Source organism: Nothobranchius furzeri, chromosome 8, assembly GCF_043380555.1.
Source record: "Nothobranchius furzeri strain GRZ-AD chromosome 8, NfurGRZ-RIMD1, whole genome shotgun sequence".
NCBI lineage: Eukaryota > Metazoa > Chordata > Actinopteri > Cyprinodontiformes > Nothobranchiidae > Nothobranchius > Nothobranchius furzeri.
In genome coordinates, this window is record NC_091748.1 from 41,139,297 (window position 1) to 41,164,447 (window position 25,151).

The 25,151-nt window shown below is 41.6% G+C and overlaps 4 protein-coding genes across 8 annotated transcripts; 2 read left to right on the forward strand and 2 right to left on the reverse strand.

Moving 5' to 3' along the window:
* Positions 1-2,023: 2,023 nt before the first annotated feature.
* Positions 2,024-4,826, reverse strand: cts12 (cathepsin 12). Its single transcript, XM_015971681.3, has 8 exons — positions 4,694-4,826; positions 4,388-4,533; positions 4,182-4,301; positions 3,926-4,090; positions 3,622-3,843; positions 3,373-3,541; positions 2,854-2,959; positions 2,024-2,766 (listed from the first exon to the last, which is right to left on the reverse strand). Exons 1-8 carry the CDS (start codon positions 4,722-4,724, stop codon positions 2,667-2,669), a joined length of 1,059 nt encoding a protein of 352 aa, XP_015827167.2. The 5' UTR covers positions 4,725-4,826; the 3' UTR covers positions 2,024-2,666.
* Positions 4,827-5,272: 446 nt separating this feature from the next.
* Positions 5,273-16,322, forward strand: ankrd29 (ankyrin repeat domain 29). Of its 4 annotated transcripts, none has more exons than XM_015971751.3 (10): positions 5,273-5,697; positions 8,245-8,355; positions 12,668-12,766; positions 13,210-13,308; positions 13,441-13,539; positions 13,775-13,873; positions 15,344-15,438; positions 15,797-15,893; positions 15,971-16,069; positions 16,146-16,322. In XM_015971751.3, the coding sequence occupies exons 1-10, from the start codon at positions 5,686-5,688 to the stop codon at positions 16,227-16,229; spliced, it is 894 nt and encodes a 297-aa protein (XP_015827237.1). In that variant the 5' UTR covers positions 5,273-5,685; the 3' UTR covers positions 16,230-16,322. The 4 variants fall into 4 exon arrangements, with proteins under 4 accessions (XP_015827237.1, XP_054586022.1, XP_054586023.1 ...); XM_054730047.2 differs by having other exon boundaries at positions 13,243-13,308; XM_054730048.2 differs by lacking the exon at positions 5,273-5,697 and having other exon boundaries at positions 8,276-8,414.
* Positions 16,323-16,469: 147 nt separating this feature from the next.
* Positions 16,470-20,711, forward strand: LOC107393420 (vacuolar protein sorting-associated protein 4B). The gene is made up of 11 exons (XM_015971750.3): positions 16,470-16,993; positions 17,776-17,887; positions 17,969-18,110; positions 18,258-18,316; positions 18,397-18,516; positions 18,605-18,761; positions 18,885-19,033; positions 19,140-19,221; positions 19,319-19,538; positions 19,872-20,015; positions 20,093-20,711. Exons 1-11 carry the CDS (start codon positions 16,973-16,975, stop codon positions 20,192-20,194), a joined length of 1,308 nt encoding a protein of 435 aa, XP_015827236.1. The 5' UTR covers positions 16,470-16,972; the 3' UTR covers positions 20,195-20,711.
* Positions 20,712-20,714: 3 nt separating this feature from the next.
* Positions 20,715-25,100, reverse strand: plekhb2 (pleckstrin homology domain containing, family B (evectins) member 2). Of its 2 annotated transcripts, XM_015971755.3 has the most exons (8): positions 24,961-25,100; positions 24,382-24,427; positions 24,130-24,282; positions 23,921-24,023; positions 23,757-23,796; positions 23,427-23,507; positions 23,094-23,208; positions 20,715-21,823 (listed from the first exon to the last, which is right to left on the reverse strand). In XM_015971755.3, the coding sequence occupies exons 2-8, from the start codon at positions 24,416-24,418 to the stop codon at positions 21,687-21,689; spliced, it is 666 nt and encodes a 221-aa protein (XP_015827241.1). In that variant the 5' UTR covers positions 24,419-24,427; positions 24,961-25,100; the 3' UTR covers positions 20,715-21,686. The 2 variants fall into 2 exon arrangements, with proteins under 2 accessions (XP_015827241.1, XP_015827242.1); XM_015971756.3 differs by lacking the exon at positions 24,382-24,427 and having other exon boundaries at positions 24,961-25,092.
* Between the last annotated feature and the right edge of the window lie 51 nt (positions 25,101-25,151).

A 25,151-nucleotide genomic window follows, 5' to 3' on the forward strand; every position in this document is an offset into this window, starting at 1 on the left:
TGAAGAGAGGGCCTCAAGTTAAGACCCTCTCCTCATTGGTCAGTCCACACAAGGTGGGTAAAACGTTACCCTGAGGGGGTTACGTGATGTCAGGCATTCAAGTATTGAGTATATTTACTTCATATTACAGTAATATAATCTGTATGTGACCATTAGGGATGAGCCGGATACTCGTTTCAGACGAGTATCCGGTACGGATAAAGCATTTTTGACGAGTACGAGCATGAAACGAGTAAAACTCGTAAATAGCTGTAATCGTGCTGAAGGAAAATCCTCATTGGATTGGACTGTCTTCACGCTCTGTGATTGGCCAGTCAAATAGAGCGCCCGCCCCTCCCTACACAAAAAACTCTGCAGCCGGGAGCTGACGGCTCAGTCCCCGTCCGATCCATCCATGCACACAGACAGTAACGGATCTCTCTGTGCTTGCTTCACTGTTCACGTTTCTTCAGAACTCCCTATGTTTTCTTCAGTTTGCTTCTTTTTAAAGTTACTTTAAAGTTATTTAAAGTTACTTTTTTCGTAACGTACGTGGTGCATTTGACAAGACAGAGCTGAGAACGGCTCGTACTGCGTCAGTCATTCACTGCCTCCGCTCCGGTCGGGTTTTTTTCCTCTCTCTCCTCTTCCTCAGGATCCACTCCCTCTTTCCTATTCCACTCTCTCTTTCTTTACCTTTTTTTAATCACAATTATGTATTTTTTGATCATTTTAAATATATTTTAATAATTTTCTAAATTCTTTTTTCTATTTTACATGTTTTGTTTTTGTGAAGCGCCCCGTGATTTTTATCTTGAGAGGCGCTATAGAAAAGATCTTTTCTTCTCTCTCTCTCTTAATTCATGAACTTAAATATTAATGTTCTAATTTTACTGAAAAACTTGTTCTGTAATAGTTCCTTTACTATTGTGATCAAAAACATTTAATCTCAGCTCTGAGGCTGCTCTGTAAATAGTTTTCAAATAAACAATACACATAGCAACTTCTGATCAGACTTAAAATAACGTATTGATGTAAACCACACCCACTTCCGGTTAAACTACACTCACTTCCGGGTTATGCCACGCCCACTCCGAGTACAGATACAGATAGTGGTGTGCTCGCTCATCCCTAGTGACCATATTATGGTGATCCTTGGGTCGTGATGATGGGGCCCTTGAATATGGTTGCCCAGGGTACAACGAAGTGTTAATCTGGCCCTGGCTGTAGGCACTGTTTTCTTTAAATCAGTGATCATATAGTAACAACGATGTAGTCGTGCAAAGAGAAGAAACAAGATTAAGAGCAAAATTAGTTTTTGTTCATGTTAAATAAACTTGACAAATATAAAACTAAGAACTTATACAACAACTTTTTATTACATTTTCCCACTTCTCATCTGAACCAGGGTAACAAAAACATAAAAATGTTTTAATCATGAGAATTTCATATAAACTAAAATTAAAATAATTCAATGTCACAAAATGTAGCTGAAATTTTATTTAGCAGTTGGGTAATAAAAAACACAATGTATGTTGGATGAAGGAAGGTGAGATTCTGTAACGTACTGAACAGCCGCTCTGTGGAAAAGCTATAAAAACTAAATTTAACAGTTCATAAGTTTATCTATAACACCCACAGAGGATACTTGAGATAATGCACTTATTTTTCATCATTATTCACTATAATCATCTATAATCATTCCCTATAATTTCCTAAAAATGTTTGTTTTCATTGATCATATTTCCTGGAAAATGGAAAAATAAATTTGTTCTGTTAGTAGCTAACAGTGACAGCAACTTTTCATTTGTCCTGTTTTATGGTTTTCTTCCTGCCAATTATTTCCCATCCCCTTTATTTTTCCCCTTATCTTATCTTATCTTATCTTATCTTATCTTATCTTATCTTATCTTATCTTATCTCACTGGTCAGAACTGATGGTTTATGCTGGAAATCAACTGTAACATGACTGAATATAAAGCAAGCACCACGTTTTTGTGTGTGGCAGCCATGTTGGATTCTCAGGTTCGGACTGGTGAGAAAACTTCCACCAAACTTATCAAAATTCCAAATTAAAGAGAAATTCCAGTTGATTTTTCAGACTTAGAATGCAGAAATTTCTATTTCAAAGTCTAAATTGAATGCACCATCAATTCCTGGTCCCTGGGATGGAATGCCAAATAATCCCAACTTTCCAAATATGTTTTTTCAATCAATCTCTGTTAATGTAACTGCTTAATATTATTCAAGCATCACTCAAACAAATGAAATCTGTGGCCCAGATTTTAATGAAGATGTCAGCAGTTACCCTCTTCTGGTCATGCAGCAGCAGCTCAGTCTATGGTGAGAAGTAATGTGTTCCCATTACTAGAGATGAGAAGATGAGTTCCTGTCACGTCAGTGAAACAACCTTGGAGCTACTGATTAATACTAAAGGAAATCCAGATGTTCACGTCTATTATCATGCGGGTGATTTTACTCATGTCCAAAGTTACAAAACCTAATTTTTGTGGTTAAAATGTTTGTTTTATTTTAAACTTGTGTTTTACATCCCTGAGAAACTGTTCACTGTGACAGACTAGTGTAGGAGTATAAACAAACACGTCAGACTGAGCATGACTGACCCAAGATTATCAGCTCATTTTCATTTTACGAGCCCCGACTAATATGTTCTTGAGCTCACAACTCTACACAACTGGGTACAGGGCATAGCTGGCAATCCCACAGGTGTTCCTGCCATTCCGAATCATCCGCATGTAGCCGCCCTCACCCCAGCTGGTTCCCCAACTAAGAGAAAAAGCAGAAATGTAAATGTTCAGTGCAAGCCTGAGATGTAAAGATGGGTGCTTTAAGATATATTGGGTGTTTGCAGACCTGTTTTTGATGATCCAGTAGTCCTGGCCTTCCTCTGAGCCGTAGCCAACCAGCAGCACCGCGTGACTCAGATGGTCTGGGCTGCAGTTGGGCTCATCGTAAATTCCTGGGAAGAAATTAAAAGTGAACAAGATCAATGTTTTATACAAAAAGGTAATATCTCATTAACGTTTAACCCAGAATGTGACATGCAACAGTCAAGTTAGTATGAAACGTGGAAACTTCAGCACGTCTCACAAAGCCAGACTCAGTTTGCTCTACTGAAACGTTTCAGAGGTGAAGATAGTTAAAAGGTCATTTGTTGCCCATGGCACAGATTTCTAATTCAGACATTAGTTTCCACATTCCTCTCACTGTTTTACTTTGAATGAGTATAAAGCTGAGTCTAGAAGCAACCTGACTGGATGTAGATCTCTCCAAACACGTTGTAGATGTTGACGTCTATGTTGTGGTCCCTCACCTGGATGACATTTCGTCAATGTCAAATTCACAAAATTTAAATTTCTCCTAACACATTACCTGAGCTGTAGAACAGGAAGCTTGACTGATCAGCATCGATGGCCACGGTGATTGGACCTACGGTTGCCACAGCATCAGCCAGAGCCTGCTCGTCTCCTTTGGGAATGAACCTGTAGTCTCTGATGTGAGCGATGGCCAGCCGGCTGTCATAGAAACAAGGCTGTGTGTCCTGTGGAGACAAATAAATGTTACTGGCGGACCTGACCCACAGTCCTTTAATCACAGTTGAGCCCGCTGACTGAGCCTCACCACAGAGGTGTATGGGTAGGTGTCTGTCGCCTGCAGCCCGTTGCTCAGAACGTAGTCGTAGGCGTTGGCCATCCAGGCACCATTGCACCCATGGGTACCATACGGTTTGGAGCAGTCCACCAGGTTTTGCTCACTCAAAGAGACAAGATGGCCTGTCTTCTTGAATATCTGTCCCTCTATTGCTCCTGTGGTGCTGAAAGCCCAGCAGGAGCCGCAGTAGCCCTGTCAGAGTGTTTCAACACACACACCTGGTTTTAGTTCAGTCTGGACCAGAGCTGCCCAAGAAACCATAGAGATGCCTCACCTGATCTTTTATCTCAGTGACATAACCCATGTTCCTGTAGTCAACAAACCCAGCATCTCGTTTCTTTGCATTATAACGTAGCCTTCGAGCTGAGACTTCCTTTCCTCTTTTAGCAAACTGGGGGTTGATCACAGCGCCCTGCAGGACTTGGTACTCCTGCCTCGTCTGCATGAGAGAAGTGTGACAGATTTATGTGCTAATAATACTTTGAATGAACTTGAATTTTCTCTGTTTTTGTCAAAACACAACTTCTTACAAGGTCTCCATATTTATTCATGGCCATAGTAAAAGATCTTCTCCCCAGGAGAAACCCTTGATTGTGGTCTTCAATCTTCTGCTTGTTGTCCTCCCAGATGGCTCTCCTCTGCATGTCGTCCTGAATAAAACCACAAATCAAAGAAAGGCTCGAGTGATTCGGAGCATTTAATGATGTTTGTGTGTGAAATGTAGAATCTGTCTCACTAATTCATCGTAGCTTATTCCATGGCTGCTTTTCCACATCTCCCACTCGGTCAGGACCACCTCATCTGACTCTGACAGGACAAGCTGCGGGACGCACAGCAGGATGGAGAGCACGGCGGCCCTCAGCGCAAAGCTGGCCTGCAGAGCTACAAGGATCAGAGCATCAAAACTGGGCAAACACGCCTATAGAACAACATGATTCTGAAAGATTATACAAAGTCAGAGCCTAGTGCGTAAAAAAATTACATGTAGGTTTAAAAATCATACGATATATTTCTTCACAGAAATGAGACTGAGGAAGCGTACCGGTGCAGGTGTGAATCCGTTTTGTCTCCATATTCTGAGAGCAGCTCCAGCAGTGACCCAGTATCAGACTACCGGCCCTCCTTATAAAGCTTTCCAGTAAGTACAAGTGTCTACTGTGCTTTCACCAGATCTCTAAATCAGCACCTGTAAAAGCACCTGAGAGGGGCATTAGTCAACAAAAATAAGTTGCTTTCCCTGCTCTGCAGTCCTGTATTTATCATTTAGAAACAGCTAAAGCTGCAATATTGTAAATCCTTCAAATACCAGTTCACACCTGAGCACAACACCTGACACCTGACACAAACAGCAGCAAAAAAGGAACTTTACACAAGTACAAATGTATTTATGTGAAGTTATTCTTTTCTGGGAGAATTTTAGTGATCGAGCAGCACCTAAAATCACATTAATTACATTACAGCTACACGTATACTTAGCACACTCGTTTATTATTGAAGGACCAGTCCGTGTATTCATCCTTTACACCTTGTGAAGTTTATTCTGGTGTTTCAACATTAAAAGTTTGACAGTCACAGTAAAATTTTACAATGAAAAGTAGAATTTTATATAAGATATTCTAAACTAATGAGAATAATTTAAAAAAATGTGGAAATAACATTGATAAAATGTGTGTGTCAAAGATGAACTGACTAATAACAGTACTACTAGTTAATATAAACCTGAAGAAATTCTAAAATGTTTAACTTTCAAGATATAATGTTTAAATCTTTCTGAATACTATGAAAGTTAGTGGCACTTGTAAGAATGGGAAGGTAAGAATGGGGGTTCCGCAGCGCCCCCTAGTGGCCAGGATCCCTGCGCGCAGGGCTCACTGCGGAGGATGAGCTCAGCTGATCGTCCTGCTTAATGTCGGGTTCGCAAACGGCCAACACCCTACAGAGTGCGGCAAAACAGGCCAAATAGCGCTCAGCATCGCGTCTAATGAGCCAGCTGCGCAGGAAGGAGAAACATGAGTCACGAATGAGAACTGCAGGATGTCTTTCAAGGTAAACCTCTCTCCATCCGTCATTGACCGTGCACGCGGCCCTCCATCCAATATGACAGAACAGATGCTTTCTCCTAACTAATCCAGATTGTGTCAGGCTTTGGTTAATCATGTATTTGACTATAAAGCGGAAACAGAGCTGACGTTCGACTGGCTGTGTACTGACTTTAGTGAGGTGCTGCTGCATGCGCGTGCACGTGTAAAACCCATGTGGGCCTTTATTTATGCACGAGCTGGCCTAATTAAAGACTTGATGAAAATAATAGGAAATGAATCGGCTTTTGGTAGGTCTACGGGTATTCTGCCCTGACATGTGAAATAGCCTACTACTGAAGAGAGACATCTGGAGTGCACACACTAATCCGTTAACACATCTGGTAAATAATTATTATTTAAACTTTGGTGTCAGCTGTCTATGAGGTGATGAGTCCATGATCATTCTCGATTTTTATATGTACAAAGGTAGAAGTTGGTAGAAAACCTAATGTACAAATGTAAGCATAATTGTATTTTAGTCAAACCTAAAGGTAGTCATCCAAACATTTATACCTAAAATATACTATTGGGCATCCAGTCTGGGTAACCCAGACATGTACCACACTGTAAATCTTGAAAAGTATTTGGCTACTCAGGTCAGAGAAACTGATCATAACAGCAGATTTATTTTGTTTTACGTTTTTTATCCGATAGATAACAATATGAAGTTTTTTGCAAATTCGTTAAAGAGCAAAATGAAAAATAATTATAAACTAAAAACTAGATCATACAAAAAAGGCAGAATAATTATGTGTGTGTGTGTGTGTGTGTGTGTGTGTGTGTGTGTGTGTGTGTGTGTGTGTGTGTGTGTGTGTGTGTGTGTGTGTGTGTGTGTGTGTGTGTGAACAAGTTCCACTGACTATATAAACTATTGTTTTATTTACTTGAGCTTCAACAGGTCCAGCAGATTTAAATCAAACTGTAAATGTGTGTTTGCATCAGCTTCATTTCTGATTAAATCGATTGTGATCTTCATTCAGTAAAGTAACTAGAGAAGGGAGATTGTACTCAAGTAGCGATATATTCAGTTTCAATTAAATGTAGCCTACTAACATAGCACCAGTTCACAGAGTCGACTCAAGGCACTTAAAGTAAACGTTCTATTTGAACCTATGTCAGAGCTTTGAGCTCAGTTCATTATGCTAATCAGCAGATGCACTGAGTCACTGACTTGTTGTGTCAGTGACTTTACAGCAATCCTCATACTAAGCAAGAATGCAGTGACAGTGGAGAGGAAAATTCCCGTAAACAGTTAGAAGACAGGGGTTATGTTGTTTCTATTGGCGAACACAAATCAGAGCTGATCACCATGACATGTGGGGTCCCCCAAGACTGTAAAGTAGGACCACTGCTCTTCAATCAATCTCTACATTCTCCCCTGGGCCAGGTCATACACAGAAACAACATTGCCTATCATAGTAATGCAGACGACACCCAGATCTACTTCGCTCTATCACCTAGGGACTGGGGTCCTCTAGACTCACTCTGTCACCGTTGGGATCAAGTTAATGACTGGATGCAGTCAACCTTCCTCCAGGTAAACAAAGACAAGACAGAAGTTATTGTCTTTGGACATAAGAAGGATATGATGGAGGTTATTACTCAACTTGGCTCCAGAGGAATAAAGACGGACTCAGGTTGGAAATCTTGATGTCATGATTGATCCGGACCTGAGCTTCACTGGTTACATTAAGGCTATAACTAGATCAGCGTTTTATCATCTGCGTCAGATAGCATGACTCAGAGGTCTCATGTCCAGACAGAACTTAGAGAAACTCATTCATGTGTTCATCTCCAGCAGGCTGGACTACTGCAATGATCTTTTGATTGGTCTTCCCAAGAAAGCTGTAAAACAACTGCAGTTTATTCAGAATGCTGCAGCTAGAGTCTTAACAAGAACCAAAAGACCCAAGCACATCACTCCTGTTCTTTAATCTCTACACTGGTTACCAGTAAACTACATAATAAGTTTCAATGTACTTCTACTAGTTTATAAACCACTCAGTGGCATGGGGCCAGAATAAATGTTGCACGTTCTTCGCTGTATTTGCCCACCCAATAACTTTGCCTTTTTAATTGTATTTTCTGTCACATTGATTTTAATGTTCTTGCTTTTCTTGCTTAGGGAAAGCACATTGAATTGCCTCTGTGTATGAAATGTGCTGCACTGCCTTGCCCAGAAACCTCCAACAGAAGCTGGTTTAGGATCAGCAGCCATCTATCGCAACTCTCTGTACTATTAATCAAGTAAAAGTAAAAAGTACAGTTCAGTAAGACTACTTATATAAGTACAATTTTCCTAAATACTCAACAAAAAGTAACTGAGTAAATGTAACTAGTTACTACCCACCTCTGTTTAAATGGTATGTTACTTGCCGCAACATGTCACCCTGTGTAACCTCCACATACTTACAGTAAGTGACAAATGGACACAGATGGTGTCTACTGTCAGGCTGTGTAATGCCATAATGGTGGTTTCAGTGTGTGTGTTTGTTGTGTCTTTACCTTGCAGAAGGAAACACCCCTGGCTAATGCTGTGTTCTGGGCAGCGAGGAAGGGAAACTTGGCTCTGCTTCAGCTGCTGCTCAACAGCGGGCGAGTGGACGCAGATTGCAGAGATAATGTACGGACGCTGCATGTCCTGGCTGCTCAGCTTCACACTTAAACCATAACCCACCTGTGGTAGGGACACAGAGAGCTCTCCAAGTGTGTGTGTGCGTGTGTGTGTTACCATGAAGTTTTTCCAGGATTTTACCATCTGCCTATGGGCTGGCGACACTGTCTTAAATGTATGTAAGGGTTTCTAACATGATTATAACCGTATTTTTCAACATGGCATCTGTTTACACTGAACTGCAAAACCACAGACATCATATACGCAAATGCCCCGAGGACCAGCGCTGTCTATTGGAGCTGCCGTAGTGGATGGGTCTCCATTCACCCCATTTATTCTGAGGAAGGTGCTTACTCAACTAAAAAAAAAAACATTTTATTATGCTTATCACAAAATCAGACACATGGCAATTCAATTCAAGTTTATTTATAAAGCGCCAAATCACGACAAGAGTCGTCTCAAGGCGCTTCACATAATAAACATTCCAATTCAGGTCAGTTCATTAAGCCAATCAGAAATAATGTTTCCTATATAAGGAACCCAGCAAATTGCATCAAGTCACTGACAAGTGTCAGTGACTATACAGCTATCCTCATACTAAGCAAGCATAAAGCAACAGTGGAGAGGAAAACTCCCTTTTAACAGGAAGAAACCTCCAGAGAATCCTCGCTCAGTATAAGCAGCCATCCTCCATGACTCACTGGGGATGGAGAAAACAGAGCACACACACACACACACACACACACACACACGCGCGCGCGCGCACGCACGCACGCACACACGCACACACGATATATACCAAGTATTCCAACCTAGGCTGGACAAAAATGGGTATAGTTGCCCACTCAGTGTTGACTCCAGTTGGGTTTAGAGTGAGGAACCCATCCAAAATGGCGGCAATGCTGTTATGCTCTCCAGCACCCAACAGGGGCGTCTGCATATTCATGTGCACAACACAACACTACCTGCTGTACCTTTTCTATCCAGTAGGGGACACTACAGGAAAATAAATTCAGCTGCAGAAATGGCAGCAAAAGAAGAGTTTACACAGAATAATGTTTTTTTTTTTTTTTTTTTTGTTTTTTATGTCACAATTCAAAGTTTACAAAAAGGCCTAAACAACTGGGATAAAACACATGTTGGACAAATGTAAACATGAGAAAACAATTGTAATAAGATCAAATGAACCAATAGAAAACTGTGGGGGACGCTCCAGGAGTATGGGGTGGGTGGCTTTCTGTTAAGGGCCATTCAGTCCCTTTACCAGAGGAGCGTGAGTTTGGTCCGCACGGCCGGTAGTAAGTCGGACCTGTTCCCAGTGAGGGTTGGACTCCACCAGGGCTGCCCTTTGACACCGGTTCTGTTCATTACCTTTATGGACAGAATTTCTAGATGCAGCCGTGGTGTGGAGTGTGTCGAGTTTGGTGGCAGGAGAATCTCGTCTCTGCTTTTTGCGGATGATGTGGTCCTCCTAGCTTCATCCAGCTCTGACCTTCAGCTCTTGCTGGGTAGGTTCGCGGCCGAATGTGAAGCGGCTGGGATGAGGATCAGCACCTCCAAATCTGAGACCATGGTTCTCGACCGGAAAAGGGTGGCTTGCCAACTCCGGGTCGGGGGAGAGGTCCTACCTCAAGTGGAGGAGTTTAAGTATCTTGGGGTCTTGTTCACGAGTGAGCGTAGGAGGGATCGGGAGATCGACAGGCGGATTGGTTCGGCGTCTGCAGTGATGCAGGAGGTGAAGAGGGAGCTGAGCCAGAAAGCCAGGCTCTCGATTTACCGGTCGATCTACGTCCCAATCCTCACCTATGGTCATGAGCTTTGGGTAATGACCGAAAGAACGAGATCGCGGATACAAGCGGCCGAAATGAGTTTCCTCCGTAGGGTGGCCGGGCTCAGCCTTAGAGATAGGGTGAGGAGCTCGGACATTCGGGAGGGACTCGGAGTAGAACCGCTGCTCCTCCGGATCGAAAGGAGCCAGTTGAGGTGGTTTGGGCATCTGGTCAGGATGCCTCCTGGACGCCTCCCTGGGGAGGTGTTTCGGGCATGTCCTGCCGGCAGGAGGCCCCCGGGTCGACCCAGGACACGTTGGAGAGGTTACATCTCCAATCTGGTCCGGGAACGCCTTGGGGTCCTGCCGGAGGAGCTGGTGGAGGTGGCCGGGGAGAGGACGGTCTGGAGCTCCCTAGTTGGGATGCTGCACCCCGCGACCCGGACCCGGATAAGCGGAGGAAGATGATGATGACAACAATAGAACCACCAAACAATTACATAAAAATACTATTTAAAGGAGGTTTCTGTAGTTTGAATTCTTCCACTGTAAAGCTTCATAGGTGTTTTCAGTAAGAACTGCACAGAAAAATACAGACAGCTCTGTGTTAAAGTGACATGGTTGAGTCTCCAGGTGTCTGGTTTTATGTCTAAATACATTTCCAAGTAGAACGAATATGTTGAATGCTAAATTATGATTCCTGATCACTCCATACATGATATCCTCCGTGCAAGACAACAAAAATGAGTTTCTTTGGCTTTGGGAGGAATTGGATAGGTGAAGAATTCAACCCTTTTTTTCTCGGCTTATAGGCTTTTTGAGTCTTGCCTTGCTGGGATGGAATAAGTGCATTTTGCAAAGACTTTACAGAGAGTGATGTTACCCAGAAGCTTCGTACATGAACAAAACTCTAATTTCCTCTTATTTGTGAATGTAGATCAGATTTGCTGCAGCGCTATAAAAGGTGGCAGCAAAAGTAATACTGATGTAATATTAGAAACCCTGATTATTGTATTACCCTTCAGCGTGTGATACAGATATCGACACATTACAGAAAATAATAGACAAGAGTGACAGTGTCACAAAGCTTGAGGTGCACCAAAGGAATCAGGCTAATGATCAAAATCAGACAATACTCATGTCACGTTATGAGGATGGTTTGGACCCAAAAATGCAGATACCCAGGATGACACGAGACAGGAGTTGATATGTAAAGTAAAAATCCTTTTATTGGAGGAAGAACAAAAATAAATCCAAATGGCAGCGAGCCAAAAGTCCAAAAGTCCGGAAGAACAAAAGCTCACTTAGAGCACAGAACTGGGACGAGGCACAAAGCTCACACAGAGCATCAGAAAACGCTGACATACAAACAACAATGGACCGACAAGCCACTGAGACAAGGCAGGGCTTAAATACACTGGGGCATAATGGGAGGATGATGAGCTGCAGGTGTGAGGGGGGAGAACCAGGTGAAAGTAATAACTAATCAGGGAGGAGGAGCAGGAGAGGGCACCAGACCCAACTGGGAAGGACACACACACACACACACCTAGCTGGAGGAGGACATAAACACACACACACACATACACTCACACACATACACTGAGCTGGGGACAAGAGGCTGGAGCTGACCTGGGAGGAATGATTTAAAAGGGTAACAACATAAGACACTTAACTGAGATGCAGACTAAGGACACATGAGGGCGCTATGAGACACAGAAGAGAATCTAGAGAGGGATGGAGAGACATCAGGAGACACATGAAGGAAGACGCAGACACAGACCATGATAACTCAGCATGATTGGCTTAATGGGTCATCGGCCTTTCCAACACTTAAGACCATTCCTAAGGGCTAATTTATGCCAGAAGCAACAGAGCTACAGTGTGTGAGTTTCCTACGTGTGTTAACAATTCATCTTGGTGATTATATTTATTTTTGATAAAATGGAATCAGCAGATCAGAGAAGTACAAATAATAAAAGTCAGTACTCCAAGTGTAGGCCAGTAGCTACAAGCATCAATGCAATAACAAGTTATTTATGTGTCTCCTTGTTTCGAGGTCATTAAATGCCTCATTTTGATGCTTCCATAACCTGTTGGACCTAACTTTAGGTGTTTGGTGTTGTTTTATTCATTTATTGTAATTTAACTTTCTTTTTGTCCATTTTCCAACTTTACAAGGTTGATTAATGATTTGTTGCTATTTTGAATCTCTCTGTAAACAATAATAACTTTATGGCATGTTAGTTATTTTCTGACAGGTTCACTTTGTCACCATTTTGTTTTTTTAATCCTTTGATGTTAGTTTTGTGTCCCATCGCACCTTTTTGTTTCTTTATAAAAGCTTTTTCTGGAAACAACATATTTTTTATTAGATCTGTTTTTCCCTCTTTATGCTGAAATAGACACAATCTCAGATTCACATATATACTATTCACTATGGAGATTCGTTGAATAAGTGCATGGATCTAACCATTTTCACCATTTTTTTAATAAATAATGCCAGAGACAGAAAGAATGCTGTGTTACTATTTACATGTTTGTTTTTTGCAGTTTGGAACAACAGCACTAATGGTGGCGTCCTATAGCGGCTATTATGACTGTGTCAAAGAACTCATCATGCAAGGAGCCGACATTAACTACCAGAGAGAGGTAAAAGGCATTCTTCACTTCCTGCTAACGGCTTTGAGTCACAAGTACTGTGTAACATCATTTAACCTCTTAGCTTTTTCTTGTTCTTTGTTGATTAGTTGCAGCAAGTCAGGTTCTTCATTTTCCAGCTCCTGGTCTGAACTATAAATAGATATAAGAGACACATATATAAGCTGCTGTTATTCTGCAGGCGTTCCTTTAAACACGGCAGCCAATAGCTCCAAACCTAACATGTCTACAAGGTCCTCTATATGTAAAGACGTGAAAAAGCATAAAAGATGCACACAAATGCAAGTATCATTTTAAACTGAATGACAATATATTTAAACAGTATTAGTAGAGTTATTTTTGAATTTCGAACTGACTGACTTCCTTTTACTGACGTGTAAACATAAGAGTCCGTGTTCTGCATGAGGAGAAACCGCTGTATCTATTTTTATCAGACAGGTTCTACAGCTTTGTTCTTCGCCTCCCAGCAGGCACACTGTGACGTTGTGAAGCTTCTTTTTGAGTTTGGAGCCTCCACTGAATTCCAGACAAAGGTAACGTAGAGATTAGATTCTGGTGTGTGATTTATGAAGGACGCTATCGCCGCAGCCTTCACAACGCAACAGCGAGGTGGTCTCATATTCTCGGCAGCTGATAATAATTAATATTCTTTTGTTTCCTGACAGGACGGTGGCACGCCTCTGACTGTTGCATGCCAGTATGGTCACTCCAAGGTGGTGGACACGCTGCTGAAGAATGGAGCCAATGTTCATGACCAGCTGAACGTGAGAGCCTTTGCTCACATGCAGCAGGAATCCGGCCTCTCGGGTTCCTGCAGACTGCTGAGTCAGGCGTGAATCACCTTGGGCAGGATTAGTGTGTGCCTGAGAAAACAACCTGATTATACAGAAGTGTAGTCATAAAAAATACTAACATGTTATGAGTATATTACCCCCAGTTATGTCAGAAGGGTTAGAAAAGCATTTATTCAGTTATTTGTTTGTTTGTTTGTTTGTTCAGGATGGTGCTACATCTCTTTTCCTTGCTGCCCAGGAGGGTCATGTGACTGTGATTCGTCAGCTGCTGTCATCTGGTGCTAAGGTTAACCAGGCTAGAGAGGTAATCACAGATTGTTTTGTGTTATTATTTAATACTGGAGGTCTACAACCCCCCAAGGTGCTTTACAACACAGTCATTCACTCACACACACACTCACACGCTAAAGGTGATGAGCTACACTCACAGAAGCGAGGCTGCCAAGCTCCACCGGCCTCTCCGACCACCACCAGCAGGTGAGGTGGGTGAAGTGTTGCCCAAGGACACAATGACTGCAATAGGCCAGGCTCAAACCTGCAACCCTTCTTTGCCACCGACGCCTCGTTATTGAGCATGTTTTCTCACTTTTACAGTTCTATCAACGCATGTTCAGGTAAAACTGGCCCGTCGATGCTCGAACCGTTTTCTCCAACAATCTGTCGTGCTTTGCTCCAAAATCCACCGTACGTTGTTGCTGTGGGACACGTGCTCAGATTGCTTCCATGTGTTTTACAAACTGTTGCCAGACATTCTGACTTTCTGCACAAAATGTTTCCATCCACCAGAGAAAGCGGTTCCACTGAAGTGAGCAGTGGGGGGAACCAAGTGTCCTGGCATCACAGCAGCAGCAGACGCTACAGCAAGGCTGACGGAAGATAATTCACCTTCACAAAATGCAAAAAAATAAGCCCAGAAACACAAGAAATCACAACTGTATGCTTTCGAACAATTAAGTGAGTTAATTGTGCGCCTTTTTTCTATATGTTTTGTTTTTATTGCTGGATTACCTCAAGCTTTGATGAATTAACAGCTGAGACTCATTCATAACAACACACACAACACATCTTATGATTTTGTGCAGGAACACACATTTCTAACAGTTATAACCTAGAGCAGCAGTAGGTCAGGAGGCAGAGCGGATTGTCCAGTAATCAGAAGGTTGTGGGTTCGATTCCTACTCCGAGCAGAGAATGCTGCTGTTGTGTTCTTGGGCAAGACCGCCTTGCCTGCTGGTGTTGGTCAGAGGGACCGGTGGCACCAGTGTTCGGCAGGTCAGTGCGCCCCAGGGCAGCTGTGGCTACATCATAGCTCTTCCCCACCAGCGTGTGAATGGATTAATGACTGACTGTGTGATGAAGCACCTCGGGGGATTGTAGAACCCTAAGAAGGAGGTATACGAATACACGCCATCTACCATAACCTCATTCTTTCTCCTCATAGGAGTTTAAATGTCTGAAGTGAAATCCAGCAGCAGTATGCATCTCTTCAAAGAATGTTACTTCTGTGTGTGTGTGTGTGTGTGTGTGTGTGTGTGTGTGTGTGTGTGATAAAGAAAAGCTCCTGCATAGACTCATAACTTTCTAGACCTAAAAGTGCTGAGTCAGTGTGAGTGTGGTGGAAAATGCTTTTAGCTGCCAGAAAAACTAGAAAACTATAAATTGAGCCAATTTATCAAAGAGGCAACATCAGCTGCACTGGCTATGAAGCCGTTCCTTATTGATCTGTTGTTGTTGTTTTATCTTTTTTTTCTTCGAACTCTTCTGAATTCTCCAGGATGGCACTACGCCGTTATGGATGGCAGCTCAGATGGGTCATAGTGAAGCGGTGAAGGTACTACTCTTACGTGGAGCAGATCGAGATGCTGACAGATAAGTACATGAAACTGTTTGGACTCATAAAGGACAGGAAAATGTACGTAATAGCTTCATTTTATGGACTGATCCTATGTGGTTAACTTTAACACGTTTCAGTCAGCTCTGATCATGGCTGCCACTTAAGCACTTGCTAGGTCACTTAAGCCCGTTATAAAGGAACAGGCCCTCTCTGCCTCTGGAACACAGAAGCTTCAGTTGCACATCAGACCTGTGAGGCTGACATCTTCATGAATAGTGCTGTGGAAAAGTTTTTGCCCCTCTAGTTTGTACTTTTTCTGTCACAACTTGAACAATGAAAAGTGAGAGATAAAGTTGTTTGAAGGATGTTTTCGTGTTGTTTTCTCTCTTCTAAGGATGGATCAACAGCATTATTCAAAGCAGCTTTGAAAGGACACAACGGTGTCATAGAGGAACTCCTTAAATTTTCTCCTTCTCTTGGCCTTCTCAAGGTAACACGCGGCATCTGTTGTGTCAAGGGCTCTTAAGAAATGTTTAACTCTCGTATATAATAAAAACCCGTCTCCAGAATGGCTCCACTGCCCTTCATGCTGCTGTCATGAGTGGAAATCTTCAGACAGTTCTGCTGCTTCTTGGGGCTAACTCAGACCCCACTCTACCCAGCAAAGTAAGAACACTTGGCTTTATTAATACCGCAAAGGAATCACCTGAACTCATGAGACATTTTGCTCTGTGTTCTGCAGAATAATCAACTCCCTGCTGATCTCACAAAGAGCGATCGCATTCTGAAGGTTTTACGTCAGAAAACTGTGGCCAGAGAGAGTTGATGACAGCCCCGACTCTCCTCCATCACTGATGATGTGTAATGAGGGGAAATGAAAACAATAAACAGTGTCAAAAGAACTCCTCTGCCACACGGACTCTATGTGTTGCTTTATTTTATTATTTATTTTGGCTGAAATTAAGATGACACACCTGTAATAAATATAGAGGAACACAAAATGGTTTCTGTGATGCTGTTTACCTCTGGTGTTATTGACAGATATTTTTGCTCTCGTTTTTTGCTTTTTTAAATAAATAATGAATATTGGAGAATCGGAGTTCAGATTTGTAATTGTAAAATCATGGTAACGCTAAATAAACTGGCGTTACATCACATAGAAACTGTGTTATGGTGGATTTTCACTAGAGGTCGGTGTAACGTGTAACTACACCTGAAACTCGCCTGGGCTGTCTTTTTGTTTACTTCATTTAAAAATGTTGGCTAAATTAACATGAAATAAACAAAAACCTGTTAAATACCCAGTCATTAAAGTACCAAATAAATCTTTCATTCTCAGAGCTGACGGTAGTAGCGATGGCTGCGTCGTGTCACGTGACCACCGCACGTTCGGATTTAGATGCGGAAGTAAAGTCAAACCTGAGAATGTTCAGCAGGGCTGAGCAGTTTCTGAGTGTTTTAGGATGAAAGGTCACCAAATATGAAACTTGTGTAGATAATAACACGTCAGACAGTAAAGTCAAGCAGATATAGTGGAAAGTGGATTTAAACCGACGTGACGACAGATAAATGGCGAGCAGTAATTTACAGGTAAGACTTGGTTACCGAAGGCTGGACTATAATAATGTCTTCAGAATGGATCATTTTGGGACAAAGTGACTGTAACGTTTTATTAAACCCCGGATTAAAGGATCCATCCGGAAATTTGTCAATATTTGTTGTTGTAATTAGTTTTTGGTTAACTAATTATAAATGTTCTTTACAAAATGAAAGTTTTACCTACCTTGTGAAAGTGTTAAAGTAATTCTAATGTTCTCAACTTTAATCTATGTTGATTTAAGGGTTATTTTTTACGAACGCTTGTTATTAATCACCAGATGACTGATTAGGATTGTCAATAAGTAAACACGGAAATGGGATTGTGCAAGTGTTCACAACTCTTCTGTCTGATTTAATTAACCAAATAAAATTGGTTTCTATGTCAAACTCGGATTTTTTTTACCCCGTCCTTATTCAGTTCAAGTTTATTTATAAAGCACCAAATCACGACAAGACTTGTCTCAAGGACCTTCTCATAGTAAACATCCCCATACAGATCAGTTCACTCAGAAAGTTTCCTATATAAGGAGCCCGTCTTATCTCCGCTGTGTGCATTTAGACCTGTTTTTATTGTTGTAGTCATCGTTTTTGGTGTGTTCAACACACACTTTACTTTTTGTTTTACTCTTTTTTTATCTATAATACAGTTAAACACGACCTGGATTGTCTAATCACATTAGATGTCTAATGAAGGTGGCTCATTTGGACCTGACTGACTGTTTGTTCTCCAACATTCTTCATATTGATTTTTTTCTTTTGTATTTTTCCCACAGAAAGCCATAGATCTGGCCAGCAAAGCATCAGAGGAAGACAAAGCTAAAAACTACGAAGAGGCTCTCAAATGTTACCAGCATGCTATCCAGTACTTCCTACATGTTATCAAATGTGAGGAATCTGGTCACACCTGAGTTTTATGTCGTGTTTGATTTGATGGTGGGACTGTTGTTGTTGTTGTTGTTGTTGCAGATGAGGCTCAGGGGGAACGAGCAAAGCAGAGCATCAGGGCCAAATGTGCCGACTACCTGAACAGAGCCGAGCAGCTTAAGGAATACCTGAGGAATAAGAAGAGTCCTCCAGCCAGACCAGTTGGAGAGTCTGCTGATAAAGGGTGAGAGGGCAAAGTCAATTTAATAGTGCAGTAAATCACTTAAATTGTTTTATATGAACTTGTTTGAGGTTTTCCCCAGTGATCACAGATGTTAGTAGTAAAGTCCAGTGGAATGAAAATAAAATGACTGATTTTGTTGCATTTTAGGGGTGAAAGTGATGAAGAGGAAGACCAAGAAAAGAAGAAGTTCAAAAATCAGCTCTCAGGTGAACAGAGTTGCTGCAGGATTTACAAACATGTCCTAAAACAGTTTACTAGCTGCAGATTCAACGCATCTCTACTTCAGGTGCCATCGTTATGGAGAAGCCCAACGTGAAGTGGAACGACGTCGCTGGACTTGAGGGAGCCAAGGAAGCGTTAAAAGAAGCTGTTATCCTGCCCATCAAATTCCCCCAGCTGTTTACTGGTACTGAAATCAGCTCGCCAGTCCTGCAGCTGATGGGAGTGGTGTGAATATGTGGACTTTCTGAAAACTAAACACCATATTTGTGTAGGAAAGCGCACTCCCTGGAGGGGGATTCTCCTCTTTGGCCCTCCTGGAACAGGAAAGTCCTACCTGGCCAAAGCGGTGGCGACAGAAGCAAACAACTCCACCTTCTTCTCCGTCTCCTCCTCTGATCTGGTGTCCAAGTGGCTGGGGGAGAGTGAAAAGTGAGGTTCAAGTGTTTTTATTTATTTTTATTACAAAATGACTAAACCAGGGATAGGAAAAACTTAATGAAAACAAACAGAAGTCTCCTAGTCTGAAGTGTCTTCACTTCTCTCTGTCTCCAGACTGGTAAAGAATCTGTTTGCTTTAGCCCGAGAACACAAACCATCCATCATCTTCATCGATGAGATCGACTCCCTCTGTGGCTCCAGGAGTGAAAACGAGAGTGAAGCAGCTCGCAGAATAAAGACAGAGTTCCTGGTCCAGATGCAGGGTGAGCGACACGAGCGGTTCTTCTGGGATAGAAGTAAAAAATCGGTCTGCTCCTTGGTCATCGGTCAGGAGGATGACACTGTTGTGTAATTAATGAATCCTCTCAGGTGTTGGAAATGACAATGAGGGAATCCTTGTTCTGGGTGCCACCAATATTCCCTGGACACTAGACTCTGCCATCAGGAGAAGGTTAGGACTGTTTTTTGTCGCAGCTGCAGATAACCATCAGGATCTGCGAGGTTTGATCTCTCACCGTGGCTCACTGACCCTTTTGTTTGTGTGTCAGGTTTGAAAAGCGAATTTACATTCCTCTGCCGGAGGACCACGCCCGCTCCTCCATGTTCAAGCTGCACCTGGGCTCCACCCCCAACAGCCTGACGGAGGGGGACTTCATCAGTCTGGGCAAGAAGACAGACGGGTATTCTGGAGCAGACATCAGCATAATCGTCAGAGACGCCCTCATGCAGCCGGTCAGGAGGGTTCAGTCAGCAACTCACTTCAAGAAGGTGAACGCGCCGTCGCACCTGTTCTAGTTTTAACAGCAGGAGCAAACCTCTGTGGTTTAAGCTGGGAAATGTGAAGAAGGAAAGCTGTTAATGCTAGACTCCCGGGGCTTCATGTGCCGCATTTGAGCTGATTATCAAATCAGACATTTTCATGGTTACTTTTATCATCTGCTCCATCCGGGTTTTTCCTCTCATATCTTTGAGCTGAACAGTCACCTGTTTTTGTTTAGATTACACTTCCTGTTTGAAGAAAAACAACAGTCCTTCACATCAGGAATAATTCCTGGTGACCTATTTTATTTTTGTGCTCTTCTTCCATGATGACCATTAAAGGCTCAGGGATTACCACCATTCAGCGACTCGGGGGTCATGGTTAACGATCTGCTGACGCCTTGCTCGCCTGGAGATCCCAATGCCATAGAGATGACGTGGATGGACGTTCCTGGGGATAAGCTCCTAGAGCCCGTTGTCTCCATGGTAATAATGATGGAGTGACTTATTGATGAGTCGTGATACGGATCTGTTCTGACCTCCCTGGTGGTTTATCTGTGCAGGCGGACATGCTGCGGTCTCTGAGCAACACCAAGCCCACGGTCAATGAGCACGACTTGGAAAAGCTCAAGAAGTTTACGGAGGATTTTGGCCAAGAAGGCTAAAAATCGCAACAATCCACCCAGAAACTGGACTGCAGTCATTTCCACCGTTTATCTTTTTGCTTCACTGAAGTTTGTTTACATGTATATTAATAATCTCTCTGGCACTGTCACCAAATACGAGGCGGATAGTTCTGCCCCGGAGAAACCTGGTTTCATGGTTTTATTCCAATTTATGAATTCTTGCTCTTTTTTTAAACATAATAAACTGTTTTCTTAATTTATTTCACTGCACAAGATTATTTCCAAGCTTTAGTGTTTTTGATGTTACTGAAAATAGTTTAAACCATTTCTAAATTCAGTTTTGTATAATGCCTGTACACATTTATTATGTAGCGTGAGTTGATCCAGCTTTAAAACCAGATGTACAATTACACAATATGAGCAGTCGGTGCCTTTTGGGTTTAAATATCCGGACACTTGTAGATGTTACAGCAGCAGAGTTTGAGGTCATTTCTTGTATCTTATGTTCTGTGAACAAATCTCAGGGCTAAATAAAGCAAAATGATGCAAAAAGAAATGCTTTTTTGGCTTTGTGAATATATTTATTTGTTAAAATACATCTTAGTTAACATTTGTCTTTATTACATAGTAAACCTTAATTTAATGCGTAAATATTTTATTTCACATCTTTAAATAGTCTTAAAAGGTTTAGGAAAAAACTACTATTTGTTTGTAAAACTACAATCTGCTTCTATTTCCGAGGCTGATGGTGAGAATAAACAATATGTGGAGAAAAGTCTGTTTTAAATTAAAGAAAAATATTCAAGAGCTTTAAATAATAACCCAATTTAACGGAAATGTCTTCATACTGTAGGTCTGCTTAAATAACTAAACAAAAGAGCTACTCAACAGCTGCCAATGAATAAAGTAAAATGCATGAAAATGTAAAATTGTAGAAGTGATGTCCCTTCATAATTAATGCAAACGTTACCTTGTACATAATGAATTATGAAGAAAATTAAGATTTAAGTCTAAAAATGCCACAATGAACGTAAATGTTGCTTTGAGCGTGCACAATCACACATCACTCACCTCAACCTAGAAACAAACGAGTTTCTGCAGGATTTAACTGAAAGTTCAAAGAAAACAAAAGATGCAGCAGAAAGAAAAACAAAACAATGAAGTCTTAAATAGAAGGTTTAGGATTCCAAATACAAAAGACGAACCACGCTTCATGAAACTGAAACAGAGAGGACCTTAATTGCACACAAACTGATTATTTTCCTTACTGATATTTAGGTCTCCCATGTGCGTTTTTTTTTTCAATTTATTAATAATAAAACAAAATATAGGAAGAACACTAAAATAGTTTTAAAGGAAAGTCCTAAAAGTATTCACTATAGTAGTTGACGGCTTCTCACGATCATGTTTCACAGACGTGACCCGACAGAAATCAACGTGACTGCACTGAGGAGGCCTTTACAGTAAGGTGTATGGATAATAAATATGTATGTCAGTTCAGGAAGCTGATGACTCTTCACCAGTTGGGATCCTAGAAGACCGAGAAGAGAGAACCGAGAGCCAAACCCGTCGCTGCTCCAGCAAGCATGCCCAGAGCCATATCTCCTCCGTTGTCACGGTGACGCTCCTGAATAATAACGTGGTTCACTCCAGGAGTACCATATCCACCTAGAAGACAACAAGTTCATGAAATACTTCCAGTTTTCCTACTTCAAAATCAGAGGTTTGCACCCCGTGGCTCTTCAGACCTTCCACAATAGATCTATTAATAACTTTAGCTAGAAAAGGTGAAAAACTAAACGTTAAATATAAATAAAAATTAAGCTGATTTAAGCAGTGGACTTGAATTCCCTCTTTATGACACTTAAAGTACAGAAAAGTACTATTAATTTTTCTTTTACACCATTTTCTGCAAATATCAACATCCCATAGGATAAAAATTATATCCATATATTTATTTTGGAAAACTTTCTTTCCCCCATTTTAAAACTCAATAACAGAAACAAAATGATGACTTTTCAAATATGACAACTAATACCTTTTCAGTGGCTTAGTGGTAGAGCGTCCGTCCTGGGACGGGGAGATCGGGGTTAAAACCAAAGTCTTTAAAAATGGGACCAAATGCCTCCCTGCTTGACATGCAGCTTTAAGCGGTTGGATTGGGGGGTTAAACCACCAGATAGTTCCTGAGCACAGCCACAACTGCAGCTCACCACTCCCCACGGGGATGGGTCAGAGGAAGAGGTAACATCACCAGTCTCTGATGATGATTAATAAAGTAGATATTTAAGTAAAAGGAAAAAAAGGTTTTAGACTTTTATCTCAGGAAAAAAGTGAGAATACTGATTTTAACCTCTGAATCCTGACTTCTCTTCGAATTATCACATTATTCCCAGAATTGGAAGAAAAAAAGATTTCAGTGGCCCTAATCCTAGATATTAATCAAAAATGATAAATGTTCTTGTTTTTCAAAAGGTCCTGCAACAAATACGACTCTAAACAAGTTTTATTCTGGTGAACTGAGGGGAAAAATAGCCATTTGTAAAAGTTGCTGACCCCTGTTTCAGTCACATGGGGCGACGGTGGCACAGGAGTTAAGAGCTCGCCCCGCAATCAGAAGGTTGCAGGTTCGAGCCCCGCTCAGTCTGTCGCTGTCGTTGTGTCCTTGGGCAAGACACTTAACCCACGTTGCCTGCTGGTGGTGGTCGGAGGGACCGGTGGCGCCAGTGCTCGGCAGCCTCGCCTCTGTCAGTGCGTCCCAGGGCAGCTGTGGCTACATTGTAGCTCATCCCCACCAGCGTGTGAATGTGTGTGTGAATGGGTGAATGACTGATTGTGTTGTAAAGCGCCTTGGGGGGTTCCAGGACTCTAGAAGGCGCTATATCAAATACAGGCCATTTTTACCATTTACATGCTTACAACATGTGCCGTTACTCACCTTGGTACTGGTACGGATATGCAACAGCATAGGCTTGGCCATCTGCAGAGTAAACCATCTGTGTAGGACGAGGAGGTGGAGCACTGTAGTCTCCATATGGGCCTGGAGCATAAACCTGGGAAAAAGAAAGAAATATATCGTTACACATTCACGAATACTTGTTAGAAATGCATTTGGGTACTCCATTAACTACACCAGCAGGTGGCAGCAAACTCCGTCTTTCAACTAATAGGTTTCCTGTTTTTTTTTTAAATAATTCTCTTTTCAAAATGATGAATTATGACATAATAGATATTTGTTGTATTTTCCCATCATATTTACAAACAGTTGTACCTGTGGGTGAGTATATTCGGAGTAGGGGGGAGGAGCAGATGCAATCACTTCTGCAAAACCAATCTGAGGAGTAGCAACCACCTACATGATCAACAAATTAAATGAGACTTCTACAAGCGACCAATAACAAAAAAAAAAGAGTTCAATTGCTTCTGAACAAATGAAAGCAGAGAATGATCGGCTCCCTGATGGAGACATTACAAAACACGTCTTCAGCTTAAAGCTTAATGTTTTAAACTTGTAGTAACTCAAATGCTTTTTAAAGTTTTAGCTCAGGAATTTAACCAAACAAAACAAATACAGAACCCCACAGATGCAGCAAAACCTCACCGTATTAATCCTGGCATCCTGCAGTGCCATGGTCCATGCACTGCAACAAAAAATGTTTGAGAATATAAATTATGTTTTTCTCAGAATGTAAACATATTTCATTTCTGTGCATCCACTTTTATCAGCAAAGAAGTTAAAATAAATAAATAAATAAATGTGCTTACAGGGCATCATCTGCACTGTCTGCACACAGGCTGATGACACGTCCATCTCTGCACACTATCTGGAACAATGCATCACGTATCTTTCCCTCTGGTGGGTTCAGTTCTGGGAGGAAGGACAAAAGTTGAGAAGGATTTTTTTTAAACAAAAAAAGTGTATAACATTCTGCAAGTGTGATTTTTACGCAAAAATGTGTGGAAAGAAAACAAACCCTGGCATGCTCCAGAGTTGCGGATGTTGATGCAGTGGACTCTCATGTGAATGTCATCCTCCATGTCGCGCCGTTGTTGATCATTGTAGAAGACGAGCCGGCCATCAGCCCACAAATCAAACCAGTTTCTTTTCCACCGGCGTAATATGGTACCTAAAAGTTAAATATAACACTTGTTTGACAAGATTTCTTGATGTAGACCTTTTTTTTCCACTGAGGGACAGTTGAATACACAGAAACACAATTACTCACTTTGTCTATGAAGCCAGCCACTCTTTACCATAGCCATCTGCAACCCCTAAACAACGTGAGTCAGTTAGAGCTGGAGATGATGACTGGGTGTGGTGCATCTAAAACAAACCTCATGACTGCTAACATAACTGACCAGTCTCCTTCAGAAGAAAACAGCCTCACGTGGAGGGCAAATTAAAGTCTTTTAGAAAGTGATCACTATTAGCAGACTTAGCTCAAATGAGTTTGATCTGCTAGCACAAGAAGTTACCGTGTGACTTTAATAGAGTTCCTGTTCAGTGTTTAAAGTTCAGATGTTGTGCCATTATGTTTATTTATAGTACTGCATTTAATACAAATCATTTAATTCTAATTTACATAAACTGTATGGGTCTCAATGGCAGGTGATGAAATGGGATGAAATAAGTACACATTGTTTAAATGAAATAAACAAATAGCATTTTTTGCTAGCTAGTTTCCAGATGTTAGGTGATAGCTAGTGAACTAGCATGGCTACTTATGAGTTTAAAATGTTCACAAAGTGAGAAAACAGTACAATTCTGTCAGACAACAAGCTTATTTTGTGGTTTACATACTTACTTTTATTCCACTGTTTGTCCCAAACGGTCTTTTTCGTGATAATTAAAACGCGGAAGTGATATGCAAAAGGTCGATGCCTTACTTCGAGATGAAAAGGCCTGACCGTTAGCAAAGTGACTACAGCGTTTAGACCGGAGGGCCGTTATGTTTCAGTCAATGTTAACTCCGCCCCACCGAGCATCTTCACAAGT